This window comes from Salvelinus alpinus, chromosome 25 (assembly GCF_045679555.1).
Source record: "Salvelinus alpinus chromosome 25, SLU_Salpinus.1, whole genome shotgun sequence".
In the NCBI taxonomy this organism is placed as follows: domain Eukaryota; kingdom Metazoa; phylum Chordata; class Actinopteri; order Salmoniformes; family Salmonidae; genus Salvelinus; species Salvelinus alpinus.
This window is the reverse complement of record NC_092110.1, coordinates 26,348,482-26,376,334: the sequence shown is the minus strand read 5'-3', so window position 1 is coordinate 26,376,334 and position 27,853 is coordinate 26,348,482. Positions and strand designations below refer to the sequence as shown.

The window sequence follows — 27,853 nt, the reverse complement described above, 5'->3', positions numbered from 1 at the left end:
CCATGATGCATCACCATCGACCACAGTGGGCGCTCTCTCCACAGAGAAGCGAATGTTAGCAGATCCAAGGAGGATTTGTTTATCATTATTAACACACATGGGGGATAAAGATGATTCTCATTTCACTGTCAAAAGGAAGCCCCCATAAGAACATATAAAGTGGCAACTATTTTTATGTTTGTTTGTGATATTACATATGAGCGATGTCGACATTAATTTGAAACTGGAAGCTTCCTGCCATCCAGGACCTCTATACCAGCCGGTGTCAGAGGAAGGCCCTAAAAATTGCCGCCCTAGTCATAGACTGTTCTCTCTGCTACTGCATGGCAAGCTGTACCGGAGCGCCAAGTCTAGGTCCAAAAGGCTTCTTACAGTTTTTTCCAACTGCTTACACACGAAATCTTTTCATGTCACATGATTTTTTAAACCTCTCACTCAAAGTGCAAAACAACACACCAAATATCCAAAAACATAAGCTATTTCTCAGCCTTTGACTCAGTTGTCAATTGCATAAAACACTTTTTTCAAAACACTGCACACAATTCTCTACCTAAAACACAAAAATCTAACAGGAAGTGACTTGCTTTCCTTTTCCAAACACAACCAATCAAAATGCTACACTTATTCACCAGGTCACACACACACTCCTCACATGTGCAAACACTAATAGCTTAACTGATCACTAACCAATCACTGCTTTACTGTAGTATAGGCCTATAAATAGGTCAAAGGTCAGATTACCTGTTTTGAACAATGGATGCCAACAATGGACAGAGAGCAAGAGGAGTAGGAGGGAGAGGAAGAGGAAGAAGAGGACGAGGGCAAAGAAGAGAAGGTAGGAGAGCCATCTCTGATGAGATTAGGGCAACACTTGTTGATCATGCGATCAACCACGGTTTGACCATGAGAGAGGCTGGACTGAGAGTCCAGCCCAACTTGAGTCGATTTACAGTGGCGTCCATAATTCGAACCTTCAGAAATGAGAACAGGTATGCAACTATCTAATGACTATTTTAGCATTACAGTAATGTACTGTAAAATACGTATGACTGCATAGTATTGCATAAACATTTGTAACTCTAAGCCATCCATTTACTGCACTGCATTGAATGAATGAGGTTGGTTATCATGTTGTACTACTTTTTTTGTACATTGTTTACAGTTCCTATGCTGAACACATACTGTGTTTGAATTCTGTACAGAGTGGAAAGGCAAAGACATCATGGAGTACGAGGACGCTTGTTTACAGATGTACAAGAGACTGCAATTATAAATATGGTTTTGGCCAACAATGCAATTAGGATTCGAGAGATAAGAGAGCATATCTTGAATAATGACACCATATTTAACAACATCAATGCTGTAAGCCTGTCGACCATACAACGCATCCTCCAACGGCACCGAGTGACGATGAAACAACTTTACAAGGTGCCATTTGAGAGAAACTCTGACAGAGTCAAGAATATGCGACATGACTTTGTAGAGGTATGTATGCAACACTACTTCCAGTACTTCAGACATACCATATTTACTCATCTGTAAATCCTTGTCCCTGTCTGCTACAGAGAGTATTGGAGCTGGATGCCCATGTAATTCGCCATGAATTTATTTATGTGGATGAGGTTGGCTTCAACCTCACCAAAACCAGGCGCTGCGGAAGAAATGTAATAGGACAGAGGGCAATTACCAATGTCCCTGGACAGCGTGGGGGTAATATAACTATGTGTGCTGCCATCACTCAAAACGGGGTCCTCCATCACAATGCCACACCGGCCATATGCTCACTTTTCTGGATGCAATTTACACAATGCTTGTCCCTGATCCAGATCAGGAGCCTGCTAGATTTGTGGTTTTAAATCAAATCAAATCAAATTTTATTTGTCACATACACATGGTAAGCAGATGTTAATGCGAGTGTAGCGAAATGCTTGTGCTTCTAGTTCCGACAATGCAGTAATAACCAACGAGCAATCTAACCTAACAATTCCACAACTACTACCTTATACACACAAGTGTAAAGGGATAAAGAATATGTACATAAAGATATATGAATGAGTGATGGTACAGAACGGCATAGGCAAGATGCAGTAGATGGTATAGAGTACAGTATATACATATGAGATGAGTAATGTAGGGTATGTAAACATAAAGTGGCATAGTTTAAAGTGGCTAGTGATACATGTATTACATAAAGATGGCAAGATGCAGTAGATGATATAGAGTACAGTATATACATATACATATGAGATGAGTAATGTAGGGTATGTAAACATATTAAGTGGCATTGTTTAAAGTGGCTAGTGATACATTTTTACATACATTTCCATCAATTCCCATTATTAAAGTGGCTGGAGTTGAGTCAGTATGTTGGCAGCAGCCACTAAATGTTAGTGGTGGCTGTTTAACAGTCTGATGGTCTTGAGATAGAAGCTGTTTTTCAGTCTCTCGGTCCCTGCTTTGATGCACCTGTACTGACCTCGCCTTCTGGATGATAGCGGGGTGAACAGGCAGTGGCTTGGGTGGTTGTTGTCCTTGATGATCTTTATGGCCTTCCTGTGACATCGGGTGGTGTAGGTGTCCTGGAGGGCAGGTAGTTTGCCCCCGGTGATGCGTTGTGCAGACCTCACTACCCTCTGGAGAGCCTTACGGTTGTGGGCGGAGCAGTTGCCGTACCAGGCGGTGATACAGCCCGACAGGATGCTCTCGATTGTGCATCTGTAGAAGTTTGTGAGTGCTTTTGGTGACAAGCCGAATTTCTTCAGCCTCCTGAGGTTGAAGAGGCGCTGCTGCGCCTTCTTCACAACGCTGTCTGTGGGTGGACCAATTCAGTTTGTCCGTGATGTGTACACCGAGGAACTTAAAACTTTCCACCTTCTCCACTACTGTCCCGTCGATGTGGATAGGGGGGTGCTCCCTCTGCTGTTTCCTGAAGTCCACAATCATCTCCTTTGTTTTGTTGACGTTGAGTGTGAGGTTATTTTCCTGACACCACACTCCGAGAGCCCTCACCTCCTCCCTGTAGGCCGTCTCGTCGTTGTTGGTAATCAAGCCTACCACTGTAGTGTCATCCGCAAACTTGATGATTGAGTTGGAGGCGTGCATGGCCACGCAGTCGTGGGTGAACAGGGAGTACAGGAGAGGGCTCAGAACGCACCCTTGTGGGGCCCCAGTGTTGAGGATCAGCGGGGTGGAGATGTTGTTACCTACCCTCACCACCAGGGGGCGGCCCGTCAGGAAGTCCAGGACCCAGTTGCACAGGGCGGGGTCGAGACCCAGGGTCTCGAGCTTGATGACGAGTTTGGAGGGTACTATGGTGTTAAATGCTGAGCTGTAGTCGATGAACAGCATTCTCACATAGGTATTCCTCTTGTCCAGATGGGTTAGGGCAGTGTGCAGTGTGGTTGCGATTGCGTCGTCTGTGGACCTATTGGGTCGGTAAGCAAATTGGAGTGGGTCTAGGGTGTCCGGTAGGGTGGAGGTGATATGGTCCTTGACTAGTCTCTCAAAGCACTTCATGATGACGGAAGTGAGTGCTACGGGGCGGTAGTCGTTTAGCTCAGTTACCTTAGCTTTCTTGGGAACAGGAACAATGGTGGCCCTCTTGAAGCATGTGGGAACAGCAGACTGGGATAAGGATTGATTGAATATGTCCGTAAACACACCAGCCAGCTGGTCTGCGCATGCTCTGAGGACGCGGCTGGGAATGCCGTCTGGGCCTGCAGCCTTGCGAGGGTTAACACGTTTAAATGTTTTACTCACCTCGGCTGCAGTGAAGGAGAGCCCGCAGGTTTTGGTAGGGGGCCGTGTCAGTGGCACTGTATTGTCCTCAAAGCGGGCAAAAAAGTTGTTTAGCCTGTCTGGGAGCAAGACATCCTGGTCCGCGACGGGGCTGGTTTTCTTTTTGTAATCCGTGATTGACTGTAGACCCTGCCACATACCTCTTGTGTCTGAGCTGTTGAATTGCGACTCTATTTTGTCTCTATACTGGGACTTAGCTTGTTTGATTGCCTTGCGGAGAGAATAGCTACACTGTTTGTATTCGGTCATGTTTCCGGTCACCTTGCCCTGGTTAAAAGCAGTGGTTCGCGCTTTCAGTTTCACGCGAATGCTGCCGTCAATCCACGGTTTCTGGTTTGGGAATGTTTTAATCGTTGCTGTGGGTACGACATCGTCAATGCACTTTCTAATGAACTCGCTCACCGAATCAGCGTATTCGTCAATATTGTTGTTGGACGCAATGCGGAACATATTCCAATCCGCGTGATCGAAGCAGTCTTGAAGCGTGGAATCAGATTGGTCGGACCAGTGTTGAACAGACCTGAGCGAGGGAGCTTGTTGTTTTAGTTTCTGTTTGTAGGCTGGAAGCAACAAAATGGAGTCGTGGTCAGCTTTTCCGAAAGGAGGGCGGGGGAGGGCCTTTTATGCATCGCGGAAGTTAGTATAACAATGATCCAAGGTTTTACCAGCCCTGGTAGCACAATCGATATGCTGATAGAATTTAGGGAGTTTTGTTTTCAGATTAGCCTTGTTAAAATCCCCAGCTATGACGAATGCAGCCTCAGGGTGTGTGGTTTCCAGTTTACAAAGAGTCAGATAAAGTTCGTTCAGGGCCATCGATGTGTCTGCTTGGGGGGGAATATATACGGCTGTGATTATAATCGAAGAGAACGCCCTTGGTAGATAATGCGGTCGACATTTGATTGTGAGGAATTCTAGATCAGGTGAACAGAATGACTTGAGTTCCTGTATGTTGTTATGATCACACCACGTCTCGTTAATCATAAGGCATACACCCCCGCCCCTCTTCTTACCAGAAAGATGTATGTTTCTGTCGGCGCGATGCGTGAAGAAACCAGCTGGCTGCACCGACTCCGTTAGCGTCTCTTGAGTTAGCCATGTTTCCGTGAAGCAGAGAACGTTACAATCTCTGATGTCTCTCTGGAATGTTACCCTTGCTCGGATTTCATCAACCTTATTGTCAAGAGACTGGACATTGGCGAGTAGTATGCTAGGGAGTGGAGCGCGATGTGCCCGTCTCCGAAGCCTGACCAGGAGGCCGCTACGTTTGCCCCTTTTACGGCGTCGCATAGGGTCGCCGGCTGGGATCAGATCCATTGTATTGGGTGGAAGGCAAAACACTGGATCCGTTTTATGGGACAATGTTAGTTTTCACCGGGCTGTTCTGGTCCAAACTGGTTTGCCACCCATCCACAATTTGTAGTTTTGTACCTACCCCCATATTCACCTTTTCTAAATCGCATAGAGGAATTCTTCTCAGCCTGGCGCTGGAAAGTGTATGATCGCCAACCCTATGCCCGCATGCCGCTTCTCCAGGCAATGGAGGACGCATGTGGGGACATAGAGGTTGCCTCTGTCCAAGGTTGGATACGCCATGCTTGGAGATACTTCCCTCGATGTTTGGCAAGAGAAAACGTATCTTGTGATGTGGACAAAGTATTGTGGCCAGACCCAGGCCGGAGAAGAGATGAAGCGTAGCTTAGCACTGGTGACTGCCCCCCCTACCAATTCCTGGAGTGCCCCCCCGGGACCCCACACACACAATTGTGTTCTTTACTGTATTCTAAAGAATATACTTTTGGTTTACATATATTTATGGTTTTGTTGTATGCTACTGTATACAACAGTAATGTTTGGCCTAATAAATATTTTCTGTTTCTACATTGCACTGGTGTTTACAGTGTACTTGTTACCCCTCTCAGCAGATTACTTTCACTGTAGAACATTATATTGAAATGTAGATATAAGCCTATGAAAGACCAAAGAGCTTTAGATTTAGAACAACAGTGTTTACATGGTATATCCAAAAATGTACTATTATGAAAGCAGTGTTTGCCATTTGATGCAAATGCTTCATTCTGACATGTGTTTAAGGCATTTTGAATGCAGTGTTACATTTTGAAGGAGATGTGAGGCATTTTGCATTTTGTGTGTGCAGTTTTGGGAATTGTGTGTAGAGTTTTGAAAAAAGGAGACAGTTTTGAAAACGTGTGTAAGCAGTTGGAAAAAACTGTAACAGCTTCTACCCCCGAGCCATAAAACTGCTCAACAGCTAATCAAATGGCCACCCGGACTATTTACATTGACCCCCCCTTTTTTTACACTGCTGCTACTGGCTGTTTATTATCTGTTATCTATGCATAGTCACTTTACCCCTACCTACATGTACATGTTACCTCAATTACCTCGACTAACCTGTACCCCCACACATTGACTCGGTACCGGTACCCCTTGTATATAGCCTTGTTACTGTTATTTTATTGTTGCTCTTTTGTTTTTTACTTTAGTTTATTTAGTAAATATTTTTCTTGACTGATTTTTCTTAACTGCATTGTTGGTTAAGGGTTTGTAAGTCAGCATTTCACAGTAAGGTCTACATCTGTTGTATTCGGCGCATGTGACAAATAACATTTGATTTGGTGTCTAGTCCTGTGTCTAGTGCTGTAATATCACACCACTAGATGAAGGGAGCACTGTGGGGGTGGTCTCTCAACAAGATAAACTTAATGTCAAGAGAGTTGGCACCGCCAGATTTGCTCGAAACACCACATTTCCAGGTGTCACGCCCTGATCTGTTTCACCTGTCCTTGTGCTTGTCTCCACCCCCTCCAGGTGTCACTTATTTTCCCCGGTGTATTTATCCCTGTGTTTCCTGGTTCTCTGTGCCATTTTGTCTTGTATGTTCAAGTCAACCAGCGTCTTTTTCCCATGCGCCTGCTTTTTCTATTCTCTTTTTTCTAGTCCTCCCGGTATTGAGCCTTGCCTGTTTCTGGACTCTGTACCTGCCTGCCTGACCATTCTGCCTGCCCTGACCTCAAGCCTGCCTTCCACACTGTACTTCCTGGACTCTGAACTGGTTTTGACCTTTTGCCTGTCCACGACCATTCTCTTGCCTACCCTTTTGGAATATAATAAATATCAAAGAATCAAACCATCTGCCTCCCGTGTCTGCATCTGGGTCTGGCCTTGTGCCCTTATAGGAGTCCAGAGAGCCATGAAAATTGTACTAGATGCTATAATTAGAAACATAAAGCTAAACACAGGTTAGCAGTAAAATCTTTACATTTTAGCCAGTGATGCTAGCATTGGCCAGATTAGTTTTGTAACGCCCAACGCAGGAGATGAGAAGCAGGTACAGGGAGTGAACCATTTAATATAGACGGACATGCAACGGAACAAGAACAGCGTCTGGACTTAAACACAACAAACAATACTACTACAGGGAACAACACAGAGGAGCAGACATATATGCAGGGACAGTCGACAAAGTGAGGGAGTCCAGGTGAGTCCAATGAGCGCAGCTGCGCGTAATGAAGGCAACAGGTGCATATAATGACGGATAGCCTGGCGCCCTCGAGTGCCAGGGAGGGGGAGCGGGGGCAGGCGTGACAGTTTAGGTGATAGGTGGGTGCAATAACACCCATAATGAGCCTGGACGAAAGAGCACCTTTTCAGACTGAACAGTAACAGGTTAGAGGCTTGGAGATGATGCTTGGTTGTCCTAGTTGTGGTGCTGAGAATGAGGGGTGCTGTAGTTGGGGTGTGGAGGTTGGAGAGGAGGAGGAGGAGTGGATGTAGTGGGGAGAGGGGGCAAGGGACTGGGTCCAGGAAAGGTGTGATTTACTGAGGACCTAACATAGGGATGTCTACTGTACAGGGAAACAACAGTTGGATGGAAAGTGCCAACAAACAGAATTATTACTGTGCCTCACTTTTTACTTGCACACAGACATGTACAGAAACACACACACACACACACCACAAATGCACACAGGCACACCTTCCCTTATCCATGTTTTAAAAATCCTCCTGTGTTTGTCTTCCAATCCTCTTTTTCTCCCAAAACCCTTGACAGGTGTCAACAGTGTTCCAAATTACTGACTAAAAACTCACTCAGTTCTATTAATGATATTCTAAAAACTCACTCAGTTCTATTAATGATATTCTAAAAACTCACTCAGTTCTATTAATGATATTCTAAAAACTCACTCAGTTCTATTAATGATATTCTAAAAACTCACTCAGTTCTATTAATGATATTCTAAAAACTCACTCAGTTCTATTAATGATATTCTAAAAACTCACTTAGTTCTATTAATGATGTTCTAAAAACTCACTCAGTTCTATTAATGATATTCTAAAAACTCACTCAGTTCTATTAATGATATTCTAAAAACTCACTCAGTTCTATTAATGATATTCTAAAAACTCACTCAGTTCTATTAATGATATTCTAAAAACTCACTTAGTTCTATTAATGATGTTCTAAAAACTCACTCAGTTCTATTAATGATGTTCTAAAAACTCACTCAGTTCTATTAATGATGTTCTGTACAAAGATAGAGATCAACATCCACAAGACCACTTCAGCAGAAACATTGCTGATCAGTCTCCACCCGTCTCCCAACAAGCATTGCTTCATTAAACAAAGCCCCGAGCTGCTCAGTATGACCACTTCCCTTCTTCCTACGAGCTGATTGGTTGACAGAGAATCTACCCTTTCAAAAGTAGCGTCCATGTTTTTTACGCACGCTCCCCTGACAGGGTTCACCCAGAGTTTACTGCCCACAAACAATCCCACTTCTCCTCTCCTCTCCTCTCCTCTCCTCACAACTCTGCTCTGCTCTGAGAAGCACTCACACATTAAATGCTCAAACACACTAGATAATAATCCCCATTACATTGTTTGATATGTGTCAAGGTTGTTCATAATGCTGCTTTTAATCTTGTTGTCCAAGTGTTTTTTGAGTTTCCTAAGTAGCTTGGTGTTGTGTTGTACATGTGAAGGGCACGTTATGATCACTTTAAATCGTGTGAAGTGTTTTCCAAGGTAACATAGTGCATCTTTGTTCATTGGTACAACTGTCTTTCCCATGTCTTCTACTGCCACTCAGCCTTTAACCCAGCATTTAATTGTAGGAGACTATGCATAATTTCAACAAAGAGATTGTGCTCCTCAAACAACGCTCCTCACACAACACTCCTCAAACAACGCTCCTCACACAACACTCCTCAAACAACGCTCCTCACACAACGCTCCTCAAACAACGCTCCTCACACAACGCTCCTCAAACAACGTTCCTCAAACAACGCTCCTCACACAACGCTCCTCAAACAACGCTCCTCAAACAACGCTCCTCACACAACGCTCCTCACACAACGCTCCTCACACAACGCTCCTCAAACAACGCTCCTCACACAACGCTCCTCAAACCACGCTCCTCACACAACGCTCCTCAAACAACGCTCCTCAAACAACGCTCCTCAAACAACGTTCCTCAAACAACGTTCCTCACACAACGCTCCTCACACAACGCTCCTCAAACAACGCTCCTCGAACAACGCTCCTCACACAACGCTCCTCGAACAACGCTCCTCGAACAACGCTCCTCGAACAACGCTCCTCACACAACGCTCCTCAAACAACGCTCCTCACACAACGCTCCTCCAACAACGCTCCTCAAACAACGCTCCTCACACAATGCTCCTCAAACAACGCTCCTCAAACAACACTCCTCACACAACGCTCCTCAAACAACGCTCCTCAAACAACGCTCCTCACACAACGCTCCTCAAACAACGCTCCTCACACAACGCTCCTCACACAACGCTCCTCAAACAACGCTCCTCACACAACGCTCCTCAAACAACGCTCCTCACACAACGCTCCTCAAACAACGCTCCTCAAACAACGCTCCTCAAACAACATTCCTCAAACAACGCTCCTCACCCAACGCTCCTCACACAACGCTCCTCAAACAACGCTCCTCGAACAACGCTCCTCGAACAACGCTCCTCGAACAACGCTCCTCACACAACGCTCCTCAAACAACGCTCCTCACACAACGCTCCTCCTACAACGCTCCTCAAACAACGCTCCTCACACAATGCTCCTCAAACAACGCTCCTCAAACAACGCTCCTCAAACAACGTTCCTCAAACAACGCTCCTCACACAACGCTCCTCACACAACGCTCCTCAAACAACGCTCCTCACACAACGCTCCTCAAACAACGCTCCTCAAACAACGCTCCTCAAACAACGTTCCTCAAACAACGCTCCTCACACAACGCTCCTCAAACAACGCTCCTCACACAACACTCCTCAAACAACGCTCCTCACACAACGCTCCTCAAACAACACTCCTCACACAACGCTCCTCAAACAACGCTCCTCACACAACGCTCCTCACACAACGCTCCTCAAACAACGCTCCTCAAACAACGCTCCTCACACAACGCTCCTCAAACAACGCTCCTCACACAACGCTCCTCAAACAACGCTCCTCACACAACGCTCCTCAAACAACGCTCCTCAAACAACGCTCCTCAAACAACATTCCTCAAACAACGCTCCTCACACAACGCTCCTCACACAACGCTCCTCACACAACGCTCCTCAAACAACGCTCCTCACACAACGCTCCTCCAACAACGCTCCTCAAACAACGCTCCTCACACAACGCTCTTCAAACAACGCTCTTCAAACAACGCTCCTCAAACAACGCTCCTCACACAACGCTCCTCACACAACGCTCCTCAAACAATGTTCCTCAAACAACGTTCCTCAAACAACGCTCCTCACACAACGCTCCTCACACAACGCTCCTCAAACAACGCTCCTCACACAACGCTCCTCTATATCTCCCCAGTCTGAGCAGAGAGAACTAGGTAATGAAACATTTAGTCTGAAGACAATAAAGCCCCAAAGTCTCTGTAGTGACAAGTGAGTGACGCCTTATGCTCACTAATTTTAGCATGCTATTTCAGGGGGTGGTAAAAATAGGCTCTTCTCAAAAGAGCATTGCAGTAATGTGTTCCACCTTCTGCCCAATTCCTCTCCTTTTCTCTCTCTCTCTATCAATGTCACTATCACACACAGATCACACACAGATCACCCACGCATGCTCGCATGCACACACACACACACATGCACAAACACAATTACACACAAACACACAAATCACACATCATCTGGTTAAAAAAACAACAACATGTTATCTCACCTGCCCTGTACAGAGTTAGCTGCGGCCTGCATGACGGCGGCTGCTGCCTCCTGGGCCTTGCGGTTGACATTGCCCAGTGAAGGAGGGCCCATCCCAGGGCCGGCTGGCTGGGGCATACTGGGGGAGCTGGGAGCCATGTTGGGGTAGGGGCGGCTGCCCGCACCAGGACTGCGGCCCATAGGCTGCCCGGGACCCTGGCCGTGCATGGGGCTGCTGGCATTCATACCCTGGCTGTTTGTCATGCCAGGGCCGGGCCCGGGGCTGCTGTAGTTGGCACTGGGGGTCCCGCCGTAGTTGGGTGGACGTGGGTAGTTTCCTGAGGAGAGAGGAGACATAGAACATCTGGGAGTGAGTAGACACCAGGTTAACAATAACAATAAATGTATCCCTCAACATGAATAGTGACTGTAATGAATTCAGTCATCTATTTTATGGTAGTTTCACGAAGCCATGTGACGTTTTATCTCAATCGCTCTGCACCCACTACAGAGGAGAACCTAGAGGTCTGGCACACAAGGATAATCTTATATTCGAGTCAACTGATTTTTTTTGTTGATTTAAGCATCTGCTAAATTACCACATCATTACAATATGTAGCTACGACGTATCAGCACAAGATTAACATTGTTATAGGAATTAAACTTCATATGTCAAATAAAAGCACATGTCAGATAAAACAGCTTAACTGACACATACTACAGCATGACATTTTTGACTCAATAGCCTCTGTAGGGTGCATCTATGCTGGATATGATGTGGATACAGGTGTTTGTTTCACTGAAGCCTTTGCTATTGACATTGGCTGCAGATGTGACATCTACGGGAGGGGAGGAATGCTGAATCGGCATGGGAGCAATTGCACAGCTTAAGCATGAGTCTGAGAAACACTTGAGAGTCATTCTAATCTGCAGTTAAGGCTTTCTCCCTGTTCCAGCAGCCATACAGGCATGACGACACAAGCCTTCCTAAAGCACACTTAAACCCCTCCATTTTGGCTCAACACAGTCCAGAACCAGCTGGAAAAGGAGTCTCACACACACAGAGCACACAAAGCAGGCATGGGTACTTTCCACCGTGATTTTTTCTCTAAGGACAATTCCATGAAAAATAGAAAATGTGGCATCCCTTTTGTGAAGGTGGCTATTTATTTTGATTTGATTAAGAGTGCTTTAGTTGGGGGCTTACAGCCTAATCCTCTGAGAATATGTCTGGAAAAGGGGATCAAGTCGCTTTAAACCTAAAGGTTTTTTTGGCTCTGAATGAGGGAGTTGAATGAAAATATTCTGTGTGAGGAACTGACTCCAAAAATGGAAATATCTTTTAGTGTCCTCGAGCTGCTTCAGTGGAAAGACATTCCACATGACATAGGCCTGTGAGTCCAACAGCAAAAAAGTTCCCCCCGGAGATGGGATTTATATCAAATCAAAATAAAATAATTTCCCATGAAACTCTGTTGCTCCAGTTGAATTTGTCCAGAATGTGTGATGAAATCTAGTGTAGGAGGAGATGCAGAGAGTCAGATATGTATCTGGGGAGGTAGCTGATTTGGAACACTGTTGACACCTGTCAAGGGTTTTGGGGCCCCATCTTAAACTTTCCAAAAAGGGAACCGTTCAGAGAAAAAGGGGGATGGAAGACAAACACAGGAAGATGTTAAAACATGGATAGGGGAAGGTGTGCCTGTGTGCATTTGTGGTGTGTGTGTTTCTGTAAATGTCTGTGTGCAAGTAAAAAGTGAGGCACAATACCATTCCACTCTTTCCAAAGCAGTGACATAGTTGAGAAGAGAGCCATGGGAATCATCTGGCGTGTGGTATCCTCTCTCTCCTTCCCGTTCTACAGTATTGTACGTGCTGCAGTTGAAACACCTGAGTCAGAGGCCTATCTCATCCCACACAGTCACAGTGGCTGGACCCTGGCTCTGCTCCATGGCTTCTCACTGCTCTGTGTGTGTGTGTGTGTGTGTGTGTGTGTGTGTGTGTGTGTGTGTGTGTGTGTGTGTGTGTGTGTGTGTGTGTGTGTGTGTGTGTGTGTGTGTGTGTGTGTGTGTGTGTGTGTGTGTGTGTGTGTGTGTGTGTGTGTGTGTGTGTGTGTGTGTGTGTGTGTGGACACTGTGGTTCTTGGCTGTGCTCTCGCTCTCCTTCTCTGGTTTTGACTTAGGTGGACACTCCGACTGGCTTTTTCCATCTTTAGCACCCAAGCTCCTGTCCAAAAAAAGAGTAAGAGGCAGAGCCTGTGAAGTTTCCGAGAGGGCCCGGCCAGGGTCCTAATCTACTGTGGTTTATACTGACACAAACGTTACCATGAGAGTCGTATGAACGAGGACATTCACATTAAACTGGACAGAGTTGATCAGTCATACTGACATTTATGAGACTATCTTCAGTTGCCAAGTTTAGGGGACCAGAGAAATGCTTAAAAAATATATACAGTACATGACCAGAAGTGTGTGGACAACTGCTCGTCAAACATCACATTCCAAAATCATGGGCATTAATATGGAGTTGGTCCCCCCTTTGCTGCTGTAACAGCCTCCACTCTTCTGGGAAGGCTTTCCACTAGATGTTGGAACATTGCTGAGGGGACTTGATTCCATTCAGCGACAAGATCATTAGTGAGGTCAGCATTGATGTTGGGTGATTAGGCCCGCAGTCGGCATTCCAAATCATCCCAAAGGTGTTTCCGTCAGGGCTCTGTGCAGGCCAGTCAAGTTATTCCACATCGATCTCGACAAACGATTTCTGTATGGACCTCGCTTTGTGCACGGAGGCATTGTCATGCTGAAACAGGAAAGGGCCTTCCCCAAACTATTGCCACAAAGTTGCCGTTAAGATTTCCCTTCACTGGAACTAAGGGGCCTAGCCCAAACCATGACAAACAGCCCCAGACCATTATTCCTCCTACACCAAACGTTACAGTTGGCACTATGCAATCGGGCAGTTAGCGGTCTACTGGCATCTGCCAAACCCAGATTTGTCCATTGGACTGCCAGATGGTGAAACGTGATTCATCACTCGAGAGAACGTGTTTCCACTGCTCCAGAGTCCAACGGCAGCGAGCTTTACACCACTGATATTTAGCATTGCGCATGGTGTTCTTACGCTTGTGAAATCACTCAGCTCTTCAGTAATGCCATTCTACTGCCAATGTTTGTCTATGGAGATTGCATGACGGTGTGCTTGATTTTATATACCTGCCAGCAATGGGTGTGGCTGAAATAGCTGAATCCCCTATCCTTGAAGGGGTGTCCACATACCTTTGTATATATAGTGTATATTTTATTTTATAAAGTTTTCTTTTGCTTTTTTCGAGGGGCGAGAAGGATCCACATTCAGCTTAACTGTGAGATTTTCTTCTTCAGGGTGAGAATAGCTCATTTCTAGGATGGTTGGTACTGTAGCTGGTGCTGGTGCCAGACTGCTGCTTCAGGGCGGATTAGTGTTGCCTCTTCCTGCTCTGCTCTGCCCTCTACAGCCACTGAGGGGCCCATCTCTCACCCAGAGTACCGCCACATTCTCTAGGGCCGCTCTGAGTGACCTCCCGTCCTCATTCAGACCTTTACACAACATTGAAACAGCTGATCATCACCGGATCCTCCTTTTGCTGTTTAGACACATTTACACGCAAAACAGAGAGAAAAAGCACCAGAAAGATGTAATTTCTTCTCCATACCTTCCTGTTCCCCCGACCCTCCCTCCTCTCTCAGGATACGATGGTCTTTAGGAGGTGTGGTATTTATAACCCACAGAAAGAGGCAGAGAGAAGACTGTGGTGCGTTACCAATTACATGTAAATTCCAGGCTTGGTCACCCTTTCTGAGGATGCTGTTGCCGAGCTGTATTCTAATCCCCACACTCCCGCGGGAAAAGGAGGGCTGTGACCGAACAGATTACAGACACTGCTTCCTCAGCAGAATGGATGCAGCATTGCTAACAGCCAGCTCGCCCATCCCTGGCCACTGCAGGAAAAAACCCTGTGTACCAGAGAATAGCTGCCCACTGAATCTGTGGACACCATCACTGAGGAATGTAACACAGATTACACGGCTGCGGCTGTATTCTACAGCTGCAGGACATAGAGAATGGGCAGAGTTGCTTGGCTAATATAATAAAAAATACTGTATAGTATGTTGCTGAACACAAACAAATTGTAAGGATGACATCATTTTTTTGGAGAGATGAATTATGCGTACAAGTATAATGTTTTCCTTTTCCATTCTATCACTCTGAAATTCTCTCACCTTTTCCCTCCCTCTCTCTCTCTCTCTGTCTCCCTCCCCCTCTCTCTATCTCTCTCCCTCCCTCTCTTTGGCCTGAGGCCCCAGGTAGATCCTCTCAGAGCCACCTCAGCATCTCTCTCAGCATCTCTCTCAGCAGGGCGTCTGTGGTGCAGCAGCTCTGGAGCACCTCAGGGCTTCGTACTCAGTCCAACCCATTTCCCAAAACCTCCACTGCCCCTCCGGCTCCCTGGGATCGAGCTTTCCTTTAACCGAATTAGGTATAAGGGCCCAGCAAAGCGCCCAAGCTCACAAACTGCTGTCCAAAGCAGGTTGATTGTGGAATGTTAGGTGTGGGAGAGGCACAGCAGGCGTTTCATCTTTTCACTGACTGTCTTATAGAGCATGTCTCCAGAGCAGCTGAGAGAACAACTGGAGGCCTTTAACTCCCCAGAAGATAAGATATGCATATTATTAGTAGATTTGGATAGAAAAAACTCTGACGTTTCTAAAACTGTTTGAATCATGTCTGTGAGTATATTAGAACTTATTTAGCAGGCGAAACCCCGAGGACAAACCATTCAGATTGTTCTTTTTTTGAGGTCACTCTCTTTTCAATGTGTTTTCATTGGGAAACCAGATTTCTAAGGGACCTACTTGCAGTTCCTACCGCTTCCACTGGATGTCAACAGTCTTGAGAATTTGGTTGAGGTTATTCCTTTGTGTAATGAAGAAGTATGGCCATCTTGAACGAGAGTCACTCGACGTGTCAGGTTTGTTAGAGGCGCGAGACCAAAAAGCTAGCTACAATTGGTTTTTAATCCTGTATTGAACACAGATCATCCCGTCTTCAATTTTATCGATTATTAACTTTAAAAAATACCTAAAGTTGTATTACAAAAGTAGTTTGGCAAAGTTTACAGGTAACCTTTGAGATATTTTGTTGTCACGTTTGAGCAAGTTGGAACCTGTGTTTTTCTGGATCAAACGCGCCAAATAAATGGACATTTTGGATATATATCGACGGAATTAATCGAACAAAAGGACCATTTGTGATGTTTATGGGACATATTGGAGTGCCAACAACAGAAGCTCGTCAAAGGTATGGCATGAATTATATTTTTATTTCTGCCTTTTGTGTCGCGTCTGCAGGGTTGAAATATGCTTCTGTCTCTTTGTTTACAATGGTGCTATCATCAGATAATAGCATCGTTTGCTTTCGCGGAAAAGCCTATTTGAATTCTGACATGTTGGCTGGATTCACAACCAGTGTAGCTTCAATTCTCAATAGGGGGTGCTGTTTACACTTTGAAGATTTTTTGTTCCCAGATTAAACTGCCTCGTACTCAATTCTTGCTCGTACAATATACATATTATTATTACTATTGGATAGAAAACACTCTCTAGTTTCTAAAACCGTTTAAATTATTTCTCTGAGTGAAACAGAACTCATTCTGCAGCTCACTTCCTGTCAAGAAGTGAGATTTCTGAAATTGAGGTCTCTGTTCCAGGGTCGGTTTATAAATTCCCTTATAAGCTATGGGGCTACATGCACTGCATACGCCTTCCCCTAGATGTCAGTAAGCGGTGAGACTTTGAATGGAGCGGATAGCACCATCTGGGGGAGTATAAAACCTCTTGGAACGGAAGTACCGGCCTTTTCGACGAGGCGCCCGACGCAGGAGGGAAACCGGCATGGCGTCTTCAAAAGCTTTCGGTTTAGCAGTTCTTTATCTCCGGCTCTGATTTAATTTGTTTTTTGTCTTAAAAACTTCATAAGGTAGTTAATTTAAACCGACTTATAGCAGTTTATAGCAGTTTATTGCGATTTTCTGGAGTTTCTTTGTCAGGAGTTATCACGAGTTGGGCACCTCTCCGGTACATCGGCGTTAGCAGCTAATTTCTACAGGAAATTTTTCAAAAAAAACATATGCTATACAATAAATATGTTATCAGACTGTCATCTGCTGAAGTTGTTTCTTGGTTAGTGGCTATATACAGTGGGGAGAATAAGTATTTGATACACTGCCGATTTTGCAGGTTTTCCTACTTACAAAGCATGTAGAGGTCTGTAATTCTTATCGTAGGTACACTTCAACTGTGAGAGACAGAATCTAAAACAAAAATCCAGAAAATCACATTTTATGATTTTTAAGTAAATAATTTGCATTTTATTGCATGACATAAGTATTTGATACATCAGAAAAGCAGAACTTAATAATTGGTACAGAAACCTTTGTTTGCAATTACAGAGATCAAACATTTCCTGTAGTTCTTGACCAGGTTTGCACACACTGCAGCAGGGATTTTGGCCCACTCCTTCATACAGACCTTCTCCAGATCCTTCAGGTTTCGGGGCTGTCGCTGGGCAATATGGACTTTCAGCTCCCTCCAAAGATTTTCTATTGGGTTCAGGTCTGGAGACTGGCTAGGCCACTCCAGGACCTTGAGATGCTTCTTACGGAGCCACTCCTTAGTTGCCCTGGCTGTGTGTTTCGGGTCGTTGTCATGCTGGAAGACCCAGCCACGACCCATCTTCAATGCTCTTACTGAGGGAAGGAGGTTGTTGGCCAAGATCTCGCGATACATGGCCCCATCCATCCTCCCCTCAATACGGTGCAGTCGTCCTGTCCCCTTTGAAAAAAGCATCCCCAAAGAATGATGTTTCCAACTCCATGCTTCACGGTTGGGATGGTGTTCTTGGGGTTGTACTCATCCTTCTTCTTCCTCCAAACACGGCGAGTGGAGTTTAGACCAAAAAGCTCTATTTTTGTCTCATCAGACCACATGACCTTCTCCCATTCCTCCTCTGCATCATCCAGATGGTCATTGGCAAACTTCAGACGGGCCTGGACATGCGCTGGCTTGAGCAGGGGGACCTTGCGTGCGCTGCAGGATTTTAATCCATGACGGCGTAGTGTGTTACTAATGGTTTTCTTTGAGACTGTGGTCCCAGCTCTCTTCAGGTCATTGACCAGGTCCTGCCGTGTAGTTCTGGGCTGATCCCTCACCTTCCTCATGATCATTGATGCCCCACGAGGTGAGATCTTGCATGGAGCCCCAGACCGAGGGTGATTGACCGTCATCTTGAACTTCTTCCATTTTATAATAATTGCGCCAACAGTTGTTGCCTTCTCACCAAGCTGCTTGCCTATTGTCCTGTAGCCCATCCCAGCCTTGTGCAGGTCTACAATTTGATCCCTGATGTCCTTACACAGCTCTCTGGTCTTGGCCATTGTGGAGAGGTTGGAGTCTGTTTGATTGAGTGTGTGGACTGGTGTCTTTTATACAGGTAACGAGTTCAAACAGGTGCAGTTAATACAGGTAATGAGTGGAGAACAGGAGGGCTTCTTAAAGATAAACTAACAGGTCTGTGAGACCCGGAATTCTTACTGGTTGGTAGGTGATCAAATACTTATGTCATGCAATAAAATGCAAATGAATTACTTAAAAATTATACAATGTGATTTTCTGGATTTTTGTTTTAGATTCCGTCTCTCACAGTTGAAGTGTACCTATGATAAAAATTACAGACCTCTACATGCTTTGTAAGTAGGAAAACTTGCAAAATCGGCAGTGTATCAAATACTTGTTCTCCCCACTGTATGTCTATCTGACATATGCTGGAAGATGTGTGAGTAGTAGTTATGTCTATCTGACATATGTTGGAAGACGTGTGAGTAGTAGTTATGTCTATCTGACATATGTTGGAAGACGTGTGAGTAGTAGTTATGTCTATCTGACATATGTTGGAAGATGTGTGAGTAGTAGTTATGTCTATCTGACATATGTTGGAAGACGTGTGAGTAGTAGGTAGGTATGGCTGGACGGCTCTGGCAGGTCCTGGCTGGACGGCTCTGGCAGGTCCTGGCTGGACGGCTCTGGCAGGTCCTGGCTGGACGGCTCTGGCAGGTCCTGGCTGGACGGCTCTGGCAGGTCCTGGCTGGACGGCTCTGGCAGGTCATAGCAGGACGGCTCTGGCAGGTCATAGCAGGACGGCTCTGGCAGGTCATAGCAGGACGGCTCTGGCAGGTCATGGCAGGACGGCTCTGGCTGGTCATGGCAGGACGGCTCTGGCTGGTCATGGCAGGACGGCTCTGGCTGGTCATGGCAGGACGGCTCTGGCTGATCATGGCAGGACAGCTCTGGCTGGTCATGGCAGGACGGCTCTGTAGGGAGGAGAAGGAGAGACAGCCTGGTGCGTGGTCTAGGCACTGGCTGCGCTGGAGAGGAGGAAACAGCTGGAGAGAGAACCCGGAGAGACAGCCTGGTACGGGGGGCTGCCACCGGAGGACTGGTACATGGAGGTGGCACCGGGTCTACCGGACCGTGAAGGAGGACACGTGCTCTTGAGCACCGAGCCTCCCCAACCCTACCAGGTTGAATGATCCCCGTAGCCCTGCCAGTGCGGCGAGGTGGAATAGCCCGCACTGGGCTATGCAGGCGAACCGGGGACACCACCTGTAAGGCTGGTGCCATGTACGCCGGCCCGAGGAGACGTACTGGAGGCCAGATACGTTGGGCCGGCTTCATGACATCCGGCTCGATGCCCAACCTAGCCCTCCCAGTGCGGCAAGGTGGAATAGCCCGCACTGGGCTAAGCACGCGTACTGGGGACACCGTGCGCTTTACCGCATAACACGGTGTCTTACCAGTACGACGCCTTCTACCTCCACGGTAAGCACGGGGAGTTGGCTCGGGTATCCTACCCGGCTTTGCCACACTCCTCGTGTGCCTCCCCCCAAGACATTTTTGGGTCTGACTCACGGGCTCCCAACCGCGTCGCCGCACTGCCTCCTCATACCAGCGCCTCTCAGCCTTCGCTGCTTCCAACTCCGCCTTGGGACGGCGATATTCCCCTGGCTGAGCCCAGGGTCCTCTACCGTCCAGGATCTCCTCCCAAGTCCAGAAGTCCTGGTTGCTCTGTTGAGCATTCCCTTGCCGCTTGGTCCTAGGTTGGTGGGTGATTCTGTTAGGGCTGTCGTTCTCCTCTTCCTCGGACGAGGAGAGGAGAGAAGGATCATCAGACCAAAATGCAGCTTTCGGGAAATAAGCCATCTTTTTATTTACAACGACGATGGCAACACGAAAAAACAAAACACTCTCAAATATACAAAACAAGAAAACGACGTTGACGAAACCTGAACATAAACTTACATAACTAAACGTAAACTCACGGACAGGAAACAGACGACATCAAAATAAACGAACAACCAAACAGTCCCGTATGGTACATACATTCGACGACACAGGAGACAATCACCCACAAACAAACAGTGAGAACACCCTACCTAAATATGACTCTTAATTAGAGGAGAACGCAAAACACCTGCCTCTAATTAAGAGCCATACCAGGCAACCACAACCAACATAGAAACAGATAACATAGACTGCCCACCCAAAACACATGCCCTGACCTAAACACATACAAAAACAACATAAAACAGGTCAGGACCGTTACACATTGCAAGAACATTTCTGTGTATCAGTTATCAGGACTTGGCAGAGCACCACCTGTTTTGAGCCCCACCTGTTTAGCCAAAAGAAAAAATAATACAAATAATTTTTGCCTGTTTTGCATGTTATTTTGGCAATGATATATGTCACATATCAGTTTGTAAACAATGTGAAAAAAATTAGAATAATTTAGTTAATAAAGCTGCATACGAACATGGTTTCTATTTTTCTTTCTTCATTAAGTCAGCTCCAAAATGCAGGTGTTTCAGTCTAGCTCAGTGCTTTCTGTGGTGGTGGTGGGGCAGCCAGCGGAAAATACAGAGCGTAAAGGTTGGTAATGTTCCCTAGTTGCGCCGTGATTGGCTCAGTGTTCTGTCACTTATGGGGACACTACGTCATCACAAAATCTAAAATTACATCAAATCATGTTATATGTACCGTAGCGTTGATTGGACTTATCATGTCAACATCATACTTTCAAAATCTTAGCTAGTAAGCTAGCTTCTTAGGGATAGGGGGCAGTATTCGGAAGTTTGGATGACTGAGGTGCCCAAAGTAAACTGCCTGTTACTCAGGCCCAGAAGCTAGGATATGCATATAATTGGTAGTATTGGATAGAAAACACTCTAAAGTTTCTAAAACTGTTAAAATAATGTCTGTGAGTATAACAGAACTGATATAGCAGGCAAAAACCCGAGGAGAATCCATCTGGATTTCTTTTTTTGGAGCTCACCTCTCATTGTAATGGCTGTTTATGGGAAAATCAATGGAATACCTCCCAGATTGCAGTTCCTATGGCTTCCAGTAGATGTCAACAGTCTTTAGAAAGAGTTTCAGGTTTGTTTTGAAAAATTAGCTAGGATTCGTTTTTCTAGGTGGCTCCCATTTTGGCTGTAGTATTGTGGTGCGCGTGGATGAGTGCGCGCACTTTGTTATTTATCTCCGATAATGAACATACTATTCTCCGTCTTAAATTTTATTGTTTATTTACATATTAGGGTACCTGAGGATTGATTAGAAATGTTGTTTGACTTGTTTGGACGAAGTTTCTTTGTAATTTTTGGGATTCATTTGTATGCATTTTGAACAAGGGAAACCGGTGGATTACTGAATCAAGCGCGCCAACTAAACTGACTTTTTTGGGATATAAAGAAGGACTTTATCGAACAAAACAACCATTTGTTATGTAGCTGGGACCCTTGGGATTGCAAACAGAGGAAGATCTTCATAGGTAAGTGATTTATTTTATTGCTATTTCTGACTTTCATGATGCCTCTGCGTGTTTGGAAAATGTTTGTAATGCTTTTGTATGCGGGGCGCTGTCCTCAGATAATCACATGGTATGCTTTCGCCGTAAAGCCTTTTTGAAATCTGACAAAGCGGCTGGATTAACAGAAGTTAAGCTTTTAAACATTACACAACAAGTTGGAGATTGCAAATTCAACAAGGAATCAGTGGCTAACTGCAAGCATTGGAAAGCAATCACTAGCCTGCTATTCAGTGGAGTGAGTGTGTGGTCCAAGTCTGGGTTCAATGGTCTCTTTTCCAAGCTTAAAAGGATAAACATTCAACACCATGGGCCAGAAAAGGTTGAATACATTGGCCATGCTGTCAATCCAGCATGACTTCTGCCACGTTCAAAACATCAAATCTCAGTTCCCAGTTGTCTTGAACTCACTATCTTTTTAGAGCTCCGACCTGAAGATCACTAACGTCATGATTCAACCTTGTTTTTGTCCGAGTTCCCAGTTGTCTTGGTTACACTAGTGACCATATCCCCCGTGCATCCCGCAAAGGCGAAGGTGTTGCTAACATTTAAGATAGCAAATTTCAATTTACAAAAAAAAATGAAGTTTTCGTCTTTTGAGCTTCTAGCCATGAAATCTATGCAGCCTACTCAATCACTTTTTATAGCTACTGTTTACAGGCCTCCAGTGCCATATACAGCGTTCCTCACTGAGTTCCCTGAATTCCTATCGGACCTTGTAGTCATAGCAGATAATATTCTAATTTATGGTGATTTTAATATTCACATGGAAAAGTCCACAGACCCACTCCAAAAGGCTTTCGGAGCCATCATCGACTCAGTGGGTTTTGTCCAACATGCCTCTGGACCTACTCACTGCCACAGTCATACTCTGGATCTAGTTTTGTCCCATGGAATAAATGTTGTAGATCTTAATGTTTTTCCTCATAATCCTGGACTATCGGACCACCATTTTATTACGTTTGCAATCGCAACAAATAATCTGCTCAGACCCCAACCAAGGAGCATCAAAAGTCGTGCTATAAATTCTCAGACAACACAAAGATTCCTTGATGCCCTTCCAGACTCCCTCTGCCTACCCAAAGACGTCAGAGGACAAAAATCAGTTAACCACCTAACTGAGGAACTCAATTTAACCTTGCGCAATACCCTAGATGCAGTTGCACCCCTAAAAACTAAAAACATTTGTCATAAGAAACTAGCTCCCTGGTATACAGAAAATACCCGAGCTCTGAAGCAAGCTTCCAGAAAATTGGAACAAAAATGGCGCCACACCGAACTGGAAGTCTTCCGACTAGCTTGGAAAGACAGTACCGTGCAGTATCAAAGAGCCCTCACTGCTGCTCGATCATCCTATTTTTTTGAGGAAAAAAACTTAATTGAGGAAAATAAGAACAATTCGAAATTTATTTTTGATACTGTCGCAAAGCTAACTAAAAAGCAGCATTCCCCAAGTGAGGATGGCTTCAGCAGTAATAAATTCATGAACTTCTTTGAGGAAAAGATCATGATCATTAGAAAGCAAATTACGGACTCCTTTTTAAATCTGCGTATTCCTCCAAAGCTCAGCTGTCCTGTCTGCACAACTCTGCCAGGACCTAGGATCAAGAGAGACACTCAAGTGTTTTAGTACTATATCTCTTGACACAATGATGAACATAATCATGGCCTCTAAACCTTCAAGCTGCATACTGGACCCTATTCCAACTAAACTACTGAAAGAGCTGCTTCCTGTGCTTGGCCCTCCTATGTTGAACATAATAAACGGCTCTCTATCCACCGGATGTGTACCAAACTCACTAAAAGTGGCAGTAATAAAGCCTCTCTTGAAAAAGCCAAACCTTGACCCAGAAAATATAAAAAACTATCGGCCTATATCGAATCTTCCATTCCTCTCAATTTTTTTTGAAAAAGCTGTTGCGCAGCATCTCACTGCCTTCCTGAAGACAAACAATGCATACGAAATGCTTCAGTCTGGTTTTAGACCCCATCATAGCAATGAGACTGCACTTGTGAAGGTGGTAAATTACCTTTTAATGGCGTCAGACCGAGGGTCTGCATCTGTCCTCGTGCTCCTAGACCTTAGTGCTGCCTTTGATACCATCGATCACCACATTCTTTTGGAGAGATTGGAAACCCAAATTGGTCTACACGGACAAGTTCTCGCCTGGTTTAGATCTTATCTGTCGGAAAGATATCAGTTTGTCTCTGTGAATGGTATGTCCTCTGACAAATCAACTGTACATTTCGGTGTTCCTCAAGGTTTCGTTTTAGGACCACTATTGTTTTCACTATATATTTTACCTTTTGGGGATGTCATTCGAAAACATAATGTTAACTTTCACTGCTATGCGGATGACACACAGCTGTACATTTCAATGAAACATGGTGAAGCCCCAAAATTGCCCTCGCTAGAAGCCTGTGTTTCAGACATAAGGAAGGGGATGGCTGAAAACATTCTACTTTTAAACTCGGACAAAACAGAGATGCTTGTTCTAGGTCCCAAGAAACAAAGAGATCTTCTGTTGAATCTGACAATTAATCTTGATGGTTGTAAAGTCGTCTCAAATAAAACTGTGAAGGACCTCGGCGTTACTCTGGACCCTGATCTCTCTTTTGACGAACATATCAAGACCGTTTCAAGGACAGCTTTTTTCCATCTACGTAACATTGCAAAAATCAGAAACTTTCTGTCCAAAAATGATGCAGAAAAATTAATCCATGCTTTTGTTACTTCTAGGTTAGACTACCGCAATGCTCTACTTTCCGGCTACCCGGGTAAAGCACTAAATAAACTTCAGTTAGTGCTAAATATGGCTGCTAGAATCCTGACTAGAACAAAAAAAATTATCATATTACTCCAGTGCTAGCCTCCCTACACTGGCAACGAACCGCCCTTGCTGTCTCTGCCTGGCCGGCTCCCCTCTCTCCACTGGGATTCTCTGCCTCTAACCCTATTACAGGGGCTGAGTCACTGGCTTACAGGTGTTCTTTCATGCCGTCCCCAGGAGGGGTGCGTCACTTAAGTGGGTTGAGTCACTGACGTGATCTTCCTCTCTGGGTTGGCGCCCCCCCTTGGGTTGTGCCATGGCGGAGATCTTTGTGGGCTATATTCGGCCTTGTCTCAGGATGGTAAGTTGGTGATGGAAGATATCCCTCTAGTGGTGTGGGGGCTGTGCTTTGGCAAAGTGGGTGGGGTTATATCCTTCCTGTTTGGCTCTGTCCGGGGGTATCATCGGATGGGGCCACAGTGTCTCCTGACCCCTCCTGTCTCAGCCTCCAGTATTTATGCTGCAGTAGTTTATGTATCGGGGGGCTAGGGTCAGTTTGTTATATCTGGAGTACATCTCCTGTCTTATCTGGTGTCCTGTGTGAATTTAAGTATGCTCTCTCTAATTCTCTCTTTCTCTCTTTCTTTCTTTCTCTCTCTCGGAGGACCTGAGCCCTAGGACCATGCCTCAGGACTTCCTTGCTGTCCCCAGTCCACCTGGCCGTGCTGCTGCTCCAGTTTCAACTGTTCTGCCTGCGGCTATGGAACCCTGACCTGTTCACCGGACGTGCTACCTGTCCCAGACCTGCTGTTTTCAACTCTCTAGAGACCGCAGGAGCGGTAGAGATACTCTTAATGATCGGCTATGAAAAGCCAACTGACATTTACTCCTGAGGTGCTGACTTGCTGCACCCTTGACAACTACTGTGATTATTATTATTTGACCATGCTGGTCATTTATGAACATTTGAACATCTTGGCCATGTTCTGTTATAATCTCCACCCGGCACAGCCAGAAGAGGACTGGCCACCCTTCATAGCCTGGTTCCTCTCTAGGTTTCTTCCTAGGTTTTGGCCTTTCTAGGGAGTTTTTCCTAGCCACCGTGCTTCTACACCTGCATTGCTTGCTGTTTGGGGTTTTAGGCTGGGTTTCTGTACAGCACTTCGAGATATTAGCTGATGTACGAAGGGCTATATAAATACATTTTATTTGATATATATCTCTCTCTTTCTCTCTTTCTTTCTTTCTCTCTCTCGGAGGACCTGAGCCCTAGGACCATGCCTCAGGACTTCCTTGCTGTCCCCAGTCCACCTGGCCGTGCTGCTGCTCCAGTTTCAACTGTTCTGCCTGCGGCTATGGAACCCTGACCTGTTCACCGGACGTGCTACCTGTCCCAGACCTGCTGTTTTCAACTCTCTAGAGACCGCAGGAGCGGTAGAGATACTCTTAATGATCGGCTATGAAAAGCCAACTGACATTTACTCCTGAGGTGCTGACTTGCTGCACCCTTGACAACTACTGTGATTATTATTATTTGACCATGCTGGTCATTTATGAACATTTGAACATCTTGGCCATGTTCTGTTATAATCTCCACCCGGCACAGCCAGAAGAGGACTGGCCACCCTTCATAGCCTGGTTCCTCTCTAGGTTTCTTCCTAGGTTTTGGCCTTTCTAGGGAGTTTTTCCTAGCCACCGTGCTTCTACACCTGCATTGCTTGCTGTTTTATTGTTTAGGCTGGGTTTCTGTACAGCACTTTGAGATATCAGCTGATGTAAGTAAGGGCTATATAAATATATTTGACTTGATTTGATCTTGAAAGCACCATACATCCAGAGACTTTGATGACAAAGTTTGATGACAAAATGTGCTCACAAGAAGGACTGCCACACCACATTCCTGTTCAACTTGGCACAGCACAACAAGGTGAGTCCAAAAATGTATTGTATGCTGCTGCATAAATTATGCAATATGCCAGGGAGATATATATACTGTAGCTAAGAAAGTAATAATAAGTAGTAGTATTGTGTAGTAAAATAACGGATAAATAAAAAAAATTAAAAGCTGGTAGTGTGCCTTGTGCCTCACACTAATCATTTTGTCACTGTCCCCTTCAAATGAAAAAGAAGAGCCCCACACTCTAGGAGCTCAGATGCAATTATTTAATAATATAATAATTTAATAATATACCCTGATGAAGACAGCTTGTCTGTTGAAATTTTGGTTATTAGGTTATTAAATTATTGCATCTGAGCTCTTAGAGTGTGCGGCTCTCCATTTATTTTTCAAGTGTTCTACAGTGGTTCCTCCTTTAAAAGTTGTGTCATACTGCGGCATATCTTGCGTTGCTGCTGCAGCATTCTGTGGCACACCATTTAATTTGCAGACATTTTTTCTGTTACTGCAAGTTATTGCTAGTTTGACCACCAGAGGGCGTCTTTGAGAAGCATTTGATAGTATTCCATACTGGCATTACCAGAGATTTTAAAAACTTTTTTGTAATAACATAGTACAGTATATGGGATTGATTTGAAGAAATTTGGCTTAATTAATTTGATTAATATTATGGGGTTTCTATTCAGAGAAAAACGAAACCCTCAGAGTTTCCGTTCAGATGGAATGGAAAATATGGCGCTGTACAACGTAGCGGTCGGGAGTAGGCTACAGGATTGGAGGATTCTAAATTGTTTGCCTTCATTAGAAAACTTTGTTACAATATTTCTGTAAATCAGTGATATTTATTCCCATAATAATTCATTATGGATCCATAACTAAATCAACATCTGCATTTTGAAAGAGTATTTTTTTAATCATTATTTTATTAACGAAATGTGTTTATTTGTTTATTAGGCTACTGTGCAGTCTACAATACATACTGTAGTTAACATGGGAAAGTGCCTAATTCCTTACATAAGGGAGAGCAGGCCATGTCTGTACTACAGAATGCAGGGCACGCGGGAGACCGGTGTTATTTCATAGTTGTGATGTCTTCACTATTATTCTACAATGTAGAAAATAGTAAGAATAAAGACAAATCCTGGAACGAGTCCAAACTTTTGACTGGTACTTGCTTAATTAATTTGATTAATATTATGGTGTTTCTATTCCATGAAAAATG

General features: G+C 45.0%; 1 protein-coding gene across 2 annotated transcripts in view; it reads right to left on the bottom strand.

Moving 5' to 3' along the window:
- LOC139553735 (AT-rich interactive domain-containing protein 1B-like) overlaps positions 1–27,853 on the bottom strand; it is a 398,895-nt gene that overhangs the window by 56,687 nt on the left and 314,355 nt on the right. For both annotated transcript variants that reach the window (XM_071366350.1, XM_071366351.1), the window contains exon 8: positions 11,024–11,339. In XM_071366350.1, coding sequence (XP_071222451.1) covers positions 11,024–11,339 — 316 coding nt within the window. The remainder of the gene's footprint in view (positions 1–11,023; positions 11,340–27,853) is intronic.